This window comes from Euwallacea fornicatus, chromosome 6 (genome assembly GCF_040115645.1).
Source record: "Euwallacea fornicatus isolate EFF26 chromosome 6, ASM4011564v1, whole genome shotgun sequence".
NCBI lineage: Eukaryota > Metazoa > Arthropoda > Insecta > Coleoptera > Curculionidae > Euwallacea > Euwallacea fornicatus.
In genome coordinates this window covers 116,373-127,338 of record NC_089546.1, presented here as the reverse complement: position 1 = coordinate 127,338, position 10,966 = coordinate 116,373, and the positions used below count along the sequence as shown (strand labels likewise).

The window sequence follows — 10,966 nt, the reverse complement described above, 5'->3', positions numbered from 1 at the left end:
ATTATGCCTAGAGTGCGTAGAATTGAACAGATCCGTCAGCTTAGTGACTTTGAGAGGGGGCGGATTGTTGGGTTACGCGAAGCAGGTTTGTCGGTCAGAGAAGTGTCTAGAAGAACTAACAGATTCTTAGGAACCATAGTGCAGTATTACCAGGCGTGGACTCAAGAAGACCGTGGGCACAGAGCCAGAGGCACTGGATGACTCAGAGGAACCACAGAGCGCGAAGATCGTCGATTGCGATTTTTGGCTCTTAGAGACCGATTTAGCAGCAGTCGAACAATTGCAAATCAGTGGTTTGAAGAACATGGAAATAGGGTTGGTATACGTACAGTATATCGCCGAATACGAAGTTTTGGCCTTTTGTCCTATAGTCAGCATTGGGTGCTGCCTCTCACTCCCAAACATCGATCTAACCGCTTACAATGGTGTAGAGAGAGGATTCAGTGGGACCAAGAATGGACTCAGGTGATCTTTAGCAATGATTCCCGCTTCTGTCTGGAAATGAACGACGGTCAGGCAAGGGTGAGAAGACGACGGGGTGAAAGGCGAGATCCACAATTTGACAGAGAGCGTCATGTCCACCGTACTGTAGGCGTTATGGTATTGGGTGCTATCGCATATGGTAGCAGATCATCCTTAGTTTTCATTAGAGGCAACATGACTGCCCAACGCTATATCCAAGAAGTGTTGGAGCCATATGTGATTCCATATTTTCGAACTATCCCGAACGCTATTTTCCAGCAAGACAATGCTAGACCTCATGTTGCTAGGCAAACAATAACGTTCATGGATCAACATCAAATCAACCGTTTACCCTGGCCATCTCGATCGCCGGATCTGTCTCCTATTGAACATGTCTGGGACACGATTGGCCCCAGACTGTTGAATTTACAGCACCCTCCACAGACTTTCTGAAGTTCTTCTGATCTTGCTGAAAATGTAATCATTGAATAAGTATGTGGTACTGAACACGTACAAAAAAAAATATCAAAATAAAATTATCTTTAATGGGTGTTTACCTTTCTTTGTCACGCAGTATATGAAGGAAACAGATGAATTCTCCGAATTAGTTAAATACAGGGTAGGCCAACGAAAACGAAACGGTCCATGTTTAGGGTTCCTAATGTGGTTTTTAAAAAAATCGCTCGAACACGTCAATTGATTTGTCGAAGGGGAAACCTTTTAGACTTATTTTTAAACCCCTTGAGCAAGGTGCTATTCACCCTTAAAATCTTAAATGGAATGTGGCGTTGAGCGACACCTTGTTTGAAAGGTCTTTCAATTCTCTTTTCAATGATGCCTACTTTTTGACATGAGATATCATTTTGACATTTTAAATAAGAAATTTTTCCATTTTATTTACAAAGACGCTTGCAATTAAAATTAGTTTAATAAATGTTCTAACTGCTGTCAGACTTCCAATGTCAAACTTCCATGCAGTGATATAAGTTCTCCTCAAATCGATTTCTTATATTATTGAGCATTTCTAGTGTTATAAGATGACACTCGTTAATAATTCGTTACCGTAAATCTTGTAGGGAAGTTGGTTGTGTAGCATAAATCTTAGATTTTAAGTGTCCCCATAAAAAGAAATCTAACGGAGATAAATCTGAAGATCTTGGTGGCCATTCAATAGGACCCCTTCTACCAATTCACCTCCCTGGAAATGCTTGGTCTGAGTACATTCGTACCTGCTGCACATAATGCGGAGGAGCGACATCCTGTTGGAACATTATTCGGTTTGGTAAATAACGCTCATCGTTTTCCATTATTTGAATAATGGTAGGTTCGATTACGTTTTGCAAGAGATCTAAATATTGGGAGTACAAATTAATTCGGTCCGTTTTTAAAAGATGGCTTCGGCTGTTATGAATGGTTCACGGTGACAATTGATTTTCATGGTTTTAGAAAGGTTAGACACGTGTTAATAATATCAGGTTATATCGCTTAGGAGTGTATACAAAAACCGTGTTTTTTACTATTTTAAAAATGTCGAATTTTGTGGTAACCAAGCAGCATTTGCGGGAAGTTTTACTTTTCTGCTATAATTGAAAGAAAAGCGCAGCTGAAGCCCATCGAATGCTTGTGGAAGTTTATGGTGACACTGCTTCGACCGATAAATCATGTAGGGAATGGTTTCGACGTTTCAAGAATAGAGATTTTAGTGTTGAAGACAGGCCCCATTCGGGACAGTCAAAGAAATTGGAAGACACAGATTTAGAGACATTACTTGATTAAGATCAAAGTCAAACGCAAGAGGAGCTTGCAGAATCATTGGTAGTAACCCAACAAGCTGTTTCTGTACAATTAAAGGCCATGGGCATGATTTACAAACAAAGAAATTGGGTGCCTTATGAACTCAAACCGACAGACATTGAAAGGCGATCATTCACATTGTGAACAACTTCTTCAAAGGCAACGAAGAAAAAATTTCTTGCATAGGATAGGAACGGAAAAAAGTGGATATTCTACAACCCCAAAAAGAAAAAATACTATGCTAAGCTCGGACAATCGTTGCCATCCACCTCAAAATCAACACCAAAACCAAACATCCATGGTTCGAAGATCATGCTATGTATCTGGTGGGATCAAAGGGGAGTTGTTTACTATGAGATACTGCAACCTGGCGATTCCATTACGGGCGACCGGTATCGACTCCAATTAATTCGTTTGAGCCGTGTATTGCGAGAAAAAAGGCCGGAATATGAAGAAAGACATGATAAAGTTATTTTTCTTCATGACAACGCTCGACCTCACGTCGGTAAAGTTGTCGAAAATTATTTGGAAACGTTAAAATGGGATGTTTTACCGCACCCGCCATATTCTCCGGATATTGCTCCTTTAGATTATTGCTTGTTTCGAACAATGCAGCATGATTTGGCAGGTCACCGGTTCACTTCTCTCGCAGAAATCGAAACTTGGATTGCCTCAAAAGATTAATCTTTTTTTCGAGATGGAATTCGAAAAATGCCGGAGAGATGGGAAAAAGTAATAACCAGCTATGGCCAATACTTTAATTAATTTTTTCATTCATTTTGTTTACAAATAAATGCATTTTTTAACACCAAAAAACGGATCGAATTAATTTGTACCCCCAATACATTTCTCCATTTAGGGTGCCGGCTTAGGAAAAAGGGTCCAACGAGATGGTCTCCGAAAATACCAGCCCACACGTTCAATTTTTCAGTATGTTATGTGTGTCTCGCGAAAAATTCTTGGGTTTACATCACTCCAGTAACGACAGTTGTGACGGTTTACAGTTCCATTGACAAAAAAAGAGCACTCATCGGAAAAGCAAATGTTAAATAGTAAATGTGGTTCTTGATTTGCTCGGTGGTTAATAACTTCACAGAATTGCAGTCGCCTGTCGAAGTCATCAACTCTTGCACCAATTGAATTTTATACTGGCGAGCATAAAATTCGGGTCACTTTAGTATTTTCGAAATTTTTGCCTTCCTAACTTCCAAAAAAATAAAAAAGGATAACTTTTATCGATTCTGAGGTTCTTTACCCTTGTTAAGGGTAAATGGTAAAAAAAACACGATCCTGTACCCAAATAACTAATGTATTGTACAGGTGTCCATTACCCAAGCACTGTAACATTTTGATACTGAAGGTATTTTATCAATCTTTTTTTTTTCATGGTAGAACCATGCAGAACCGTAAACACTTTCCCAATGATCCGAAATTTCATGAAACAATGCCGGTATGCCAGCGAAAAATATCACTTCTCTTTCAATACATTTATATTTGAAAATTTCGAAGTAACCCGAATTTTATGCTCGCCAGTGTATAAGGATGCCATTTATATGTTTTTAATATTCTTCGTACGCTAGTTCGCGGAATACCTGATACATCACTCAACTTCCTCGTACTTAAAGTTTCATCTTGAGTCATGTGACCTATAACAGTTACTTCCACTGCTTCACTGACTACTGGATTTACAATATCACGCTTTTTGATACGTACCGAACCAGTTTGGGTAAATTTTTGCACTAGTTCGAGGCAGAGATGGGTAAAATTTATTCGAATAATAATCATGAATTATCAGTCATCCACAGAAATTATTCATAAATAAGAAGTACGAATAATTATTCTTTATTCACTCCTATCAATGAAGAATTATTATTCGTACTTTTTATTTATGAATGATCTATTCATAAATAACGTATTAATCATGATTAATTTTTACGAATTATTTCATGATTAATACCCGCAAAAATTTGCTAAAAGAAAGGAATGCTTAGGTACCATGGTGTCCGAATGTTAATACGGCCTATTGTAGTATGCACATACATATGTATGTTAAATGATAAAAATAGCGCAATGCAAAAACACTCCTATTTACAATCGTCGAAATATTTAATCCTTCAAATATAACATTGATTGATTCAAACTATTCATGTGTGCCACTTTTACTCTTCTCGTCGCTTCAACACCAAACGTACAATGCAGAACTAGAAATATTATTTGAATTTTGCTTTTCTGCAAGTTGAGACGTATGTACATACAGGATGACGCAATAGTGTGACAAAGTACTATATCTTCCTTAGTCTACAAAATTTAAAAAAACTGTTCGTATAAAAGTTATACGTGAACATACAACCTACATTTTAAAAATATTTTTTATCATATAGGGTGTTGTATAAAGACAGGTCAAAATATTTATTCATTTTATTTAACGGAACCCCCTATACAGGGTGTTTGGTTCACCGATACATATCCGAAAGGGGGTGGTAGGTGCGATGATTTGGAATGTATTGAACCATATATACTATTATACAAAGTGTTACGCATTTCGAGATATCGTCATTTTTCCAAATTTTACCATTTTCGCTGTTTACTTCCATATAAGTTAAAATAAAAATTTAGCTGAATGTTCGATCTGGCTCTACCTTTTTTCACATAAACTTGAATATGTATTTTATTGATATCAAACTTCTAATGAAGTCTACATATTAAAAAAAAAATAATGTAGCCTTTTAAAGTTCGAAAAAGAAATTTCTTAAATATCAAACCTTGACTTTGTAAGCGAATACAAGAAAAGGTGCAAATGAAAGAGACGTTCAAATATCTCTAAAAATTTATTGAACTAATGCTCTTTCGAATGATATATTGAAAGACTCAGATTTAATGTCGCATAAGATATTTAATTAAAAAAAAATTAAAAATGCGGATATGGCGATTTAACAATATGAATAAAAATTAATTAGTAATTATTATTTATACATTAATTATACTATTTATTTAAGATTAATTATTATGCTCGAAATGAGATCCACCATTTCTGATACAACATCGGCATCTTCGTCGCATCTCTGTGGTGGTTACTCCTAGCTTCATTTCAACCTTCATGACTTTTGCTGCCCTATTAATTTTTTGAATGAGATGGTCTCGATCGTGAATTTCTTCATTGTATACCAGTTCCTTCATTCTTCCCCAGATATGATAATCTACTGGGGTCAGATCCGGAGATCTAGCAGGCCATAATATTGGTCCGTAAAAAAAATAATATAAAAATAAAATAAAATATCTGGTAAGCCATGATACTGGGTTGCTTAGTAACGAGATATGACAGACAGTGTTTTATTCAAAATTTTTTTAGTGGTCAATCGATGTATTTTATTTCGTATAATACTGTGATATTTCATTTTTAACGATTTAGATTAATGGCTGCATATTCAAATGTTGAATATGCTGATATACTTTTTATGTATGGCAGAGCTGACGGTAACGCAGCTGCCGCTCAGCGTTTATATCGTGAAAGATTTCCTCAAAGAAGAGTACCTAACGTAAAAGTATTCGCTAATACATATCGTAGAATGAGTGAAACTGGGAATTTATATCATCAAGATCCTAGACCGAATAACCAAAAATATCACGCTGAGGTGGACGTACAAATTTTTAATACGTTTGAAGCAGAGCCCACTACAAGCGTTAGGAAAGTAGCTGAACAACTCAACGTATCTACGTGGAAGGTGTGGTCAGTTCTACACTCTGAGAAATTGCACCCTTTTCATTACACACCCGTGCAAGGACTTGAGGAGGGAGATCCAATCCGAAGAACACATTTTTGTCGATTTATCTTACATGCGGATATTGAAGATGGAAGATTTCTTCGCAGGATTTTATGGACGGATGAATCTAAATTTTCCCGTGAAGGAGTTACCAACTTTCATAATTTGCATTATTGGGCTGAAGAAAATCCGCATATGAAAAAAGAAACTTCGTTTCAACATAAATTTAGTGTGAACGTATGGGCTGGTATAATAGGCAGGCTTTTGATTGGCCCATATTTTTTGCCAGACAATTTAAATGGCGAAAATTACCTAGAATTTTTAAGAAATCATTTACCAGATATTTTGGACGATATACCTTTAGATGTAAGAACGGAAATCATATTTCAAAACGATGGATGTCCTGCCCATTATCGGAAAACAATAAGGGAGTTTTTAAATAATCAGTTTCCCGAAAGATGGATAGGGCGAAACGGACCAATATTATGGCCTGCTAGATCTCCGGATCTGACCCCAGTAGATTATCATATCTGGGGAAGAATGAAGGAACTGGTATACAATGAAGAAATTCACGATCGAGACCATCTCATTCAAAAAATTAATAGGGCAGCAAAAGTCATGAAGGTTGAAATGAAGCTAGGAGTAACCACCACAGAGATGCGACGAAGATGCCGATGTTGTATCAGAAATGGTGGATCTCATTTCGAGCATAATAATTAATCTTAAATAAATAGTATAATTAATGTATAAATAATAATTACTAATTAATTTTTATTCATATTGTTAAATCGCCATATCCGCATTTTTAATTTTTTTTTAATTAAATATCTTATGCGACATTAAATCTGAGTCTTTCAATATATCATTCGAAAGAGCATTAGTTCAATAAGTTTTTAGAGATATTTGAACGTCTCTTTCATTTGCACCTTTTCTTGTATTCGCTTACAAAGTCAAGGTTTGATATTTAAGAAATTTCTTTTTCGAACTTTAAAAGGCTACATTATTTTTTTTTTAATATGTAGACTTCATTAGATGTTTGATATCAATAAAATACATATTCAAGTTTATGTGAAAAAAGGTAGAGCCAGATCGAACATTCAGCTAAATTTTTATTTGAACTTATATGGAAGTAAACAGCGAAAATGGTAAAATTTGGAAAAATGACGATATCTCGAAATGCGTAACACTTTGTATAATAGTATATTTCAATACATTCCAAATCATCGCACCTACCACCCCCTTTCGGATATGTATCGGTGAACCAAACACCCTGTATATTATTATACAGGGTGTCCGGATACTCCGTGTACAACGCTCTATCAGATATAGTACAACTCATAATAAGTCGATTTAACTAGATTTGCCTTAGTACAAAAGTTGATAATAACGGAGCTACAGGGTGTCAAAGTTGAAAAAGGAAATCAGATTTTCTTTCATATCTTTTGACTTCTTCAAACTAATTTCACGAAATTTTGTATTCAGGGGTTTTTTGGGATGAGAAATTCAAATTTATAAACGATTTTGATGTATCTTCTAGAGGGCACCACAAGCGACCATTAGGACACTTTTAAACCGTCAAAACTTTTTTCTGCCACAGTGTATGTCAATTTCGAATAGAAAAATCTTTTACCCTATCTTTTCTGCTTAAAAAAGGTATACTTGTTAAATGTCGCTAAAGCCAACTGTTTAAAAGATATTTGCAATTTTATTAATAGATGCAATTTTTATTTCAAAGCATTTTATTACAAACATTTCATAGCAAATGCTCAAAATGCGCATTTTATTTGTATTGTAACTTAGGTTTTTTGTTGTTTCCCTGAAGACGTTTAAGTAAACAAATGAAAATAACACTGCACGTCTTAGTTTCTTTTTGACGTTATTAGAATACTGAAGTTTTATCAAGTCAATAACTATCGCTTTTTCACAATGAATACTTACATCTATAATGAGCAAGTTGACATGTTATTGGTTTATGGATTTTGCAATAAAAACGGCCGGGAAAGTGTTCGAGTTTATCACGAAAAATTTCCAAATCGTCGAACACCCAATCATCAAACGTTTGCAAATATTGAAAGGCGACTCCGTGAAAATGGAAGTTTTCAACCGAAAAGAATCGACGGGGATCGAATCCGGACAACTAGGACAACAGGTAATGAAGAAGCTATTTTAAATAGAGTCGAAGAAGATCCGAGAATTAGTACCAGACGTTTACAAGACAACTTAGCAGTTCCCAAAAGTACAATTCACGAAGTTTTGAAAGAAGAATTATTATACCCTTTCCATATCCAAAAAGTACAAGATCTTTTACCGATCGATCTTGGAAGTCGTTTAGCTTTTTGTCATTTTATTCAAAATCAGCAAGTCCATAATCCGAACTTCAGTAAAAAAATTCTCTTCACCGACGAAGCTTGCTTTACTAGATCCGGCATAACTAACGTTCACAATGAACATGTTTATAGTAATGAAAATCCGCACGCCCTCAAAGTAGTTCATCATCAACATACATTCAAAGTTAATGTATGGACCGGAATAATAGGCAATATTATTCTTGGGCCTGTTGTGATGCCAAATCGATTAAATGGACAAAGTTATTTGCACTTTCTTCATGAAACTTTACCGGACTTGTTGGAGAACATACCGTTATTAATTCGTGATGGCATGTGGTTCATGCAAGATGGGGCGCCTCCACATTATACCCTCAATGTTAGACAATATTTAAATAATACATTTCCTAGGAGATGGATTGGAAGGGGAAATGACGCTCCAGTACAATGGCCTCCACGATCCCCAGACTTGACGCCATGTGACTTTTTTTTGTGGGGTTTTTTGAAATCAAAAGTTTATTCGACATCAATTGATCATATTCAAGAGTTACATAATAGAATTTTCAATGCAGTTAACGATGTGAGAAATAGGCCAGAAGTTATGCAGAGAATGCACTTTAATTTTTTGAAAAGAATTAATTTGTGTATGCAAGAAAATGGTGCGCATTTTGAGCATTTGCTATGAAATGTTTGTAATAAAATGCTTTGAAATAAAAATTGCATCTATTAATAAAATTGCAAATATCTTTTAAACAGTTGGCTTTAGCGACATTTAACAAGTATACCTTTTTTAAGCAGAAAAGATAGGGTAAAAGATTTTTCTATTCGAAATTGACATACACTGTGGCAGAAAAAAGTTTTGACGGTTTAAAAGTGTCCTAATGGTCGCTTGTGGTGCCCTCTAGAAGATACATCAAAATCGTTTATAAATTTGAATTTCTCATCCCAAAAAACCCCTGAATACAAAATTTCGTGAAATTAGTTTGAAGAAGTCAAAAGATATGAAAGAAAATCTGATTTCCTTTTTCAACTTTGACACCCTGTAGCTCCGTTATTATCAACTTTTGTACTAAGGCAAATCTAGTTAAATCGACTTATTATGAGTTGTACTATATCTGATAGAGCGTTGTACACGGAGTATCCGGACACCCTGTATATTTGGATTCCTCGTAAAATTCTCTCCATGGTAGAATAATTAGTTTTAAATTAAATTGGAACGTTGTCTGCTTATGTCGAAAAATGTTTAAATTTGAAGCAAAACATGGTTCCATAACATGCGCTATAACTTTCAAAGCACGTTAATTATTTTCACAAAAATTGACACAACAGAAGACAAAGGGATGCTCAAGTGCCTTGTTCAACGAATAAGTCGGTTTCTTACTCAGAATACTTTCTACAGGCCCTGCAACTTGGGAATTTTCAAATTCATTTTTCTTGGAATTTTTAAATGGGACACCCTGTATTTACGAATCCTTTATTGTAGAGATTTGAATCCTCTTCAACTTTTGTTAAGGTAACATTATACACATTCCCTTTAGTTTTGGCGGAATTCTCATTTCTTTAATACATTTGCAAATAAAACATGCTACGTCTATTAATAGTTTAATTTTCTAGTTTTCCATGAAAGCCATTGACAAATTTTAAACTTCAAATTTATTATTTATTGATCACTTGTACATCAGTTGTAATAATGTTGTAATAAATTTAAATATGAACTTTTCACAATCCGAAATGGTTGACATGATTTTCGTGTTGGGTGCTAGTGAGAAAAATGCACTATTAGCTAAAAGATTGTATCAGGAACGATATCCCGAGAGAAGACAACCTGAGAAAAGGGCATTTGAAAAGCTTATGGAACGTTTTGAGAGGACTGGAAGTGTAGTATACAACAAAGTGAATAGACAAAAACGATCAAGAACCGAAGAAAACGAACTAAATGTTCTCTTAACAGTGACTGAAAACCCGGATATTAGCCAAAGGCAGTTATCGCAGCAAGTTGATGTTGATCGAAGAACCGTTCAGCGTATCCTGAAAATCAATAAAATGCATCCCTATCATATACAATTACTTCAAGAATTACATGCTGAAGACTACCAAAGAAGGCTAGAGTTTTGTCTGTGGGCTCAAGACAAAATTCGGGTACAAAGAAATTTTGTTCATTTGGTGTTGTTTGGAGATGAGGCTACTTTTCACCGAAATGGCAATGTTAACAGGCATAATTTTCATTATTATGCAACAGAAAATCCACATTTTTGTAGATATAATACCCAAATTAGGTGGTCTTTAAATGTTTGGGGAGGAGTTATCGGTGATAACGTAATTGGTCCATACTTTTTTAGTAACAGGAGAAGTGTATTTGGACTTTTTACAGAATCATCTGCCTTGCGTCTTTGCTCAAAAAGCAATTGAATTTTCACAGGAAATGTGGTTTCTTCATGATGGGGCCCCGGTCCATCATACAAGGTCAATCATCAATTTTTTAACTGCAACATACCACAATCGTTGAATTGGAAGGGGAGGACCTACCGCTTGGCCGCCTAGATCACCAGATTTGACGAAAATGGATTTTTCTATATGGGGATTTGTTAAAGAACAAGTTTATAAAATACCTCCTACTACAAGAGA

The 10,966-nt window shown here is 35.4% G+C and overlaps 1 protein-coding gene across 1 annotated transcript; it reads left to right on the top strand.

The window, feature by feature from the left end:
* Window positions 1–5,140: 5,140 nt before the first annotated feature.
* LOC136339662 (uncharacterized) lies at window positions 5,141–7,114 on the top strand. Its single transcript, XM_066283084.1, has one exon. It carries the CDS (start codon window positions 5,670–5,672, stop codon window positions 6,735–6,737), a length of 1,068 nt encoding a protein of 355 aa, XP_066139181.1. The 5' UTR covers window positions 5,141–5,669; the 3' UTR covers window positions 6,738–7,114.
* The last annotated feature ends 3,852 nt before the right edge of the window (window positions 7,115–10,966 follow it).

Coding starts and splice junctions, on each gene's coding strand:
- LOC136339662 (XM_066283084.1), top strand. CDS start 5,670: ATGGCTGCATATTCAAATGTTGAATATGCTGATATACTTTTTATGTAT.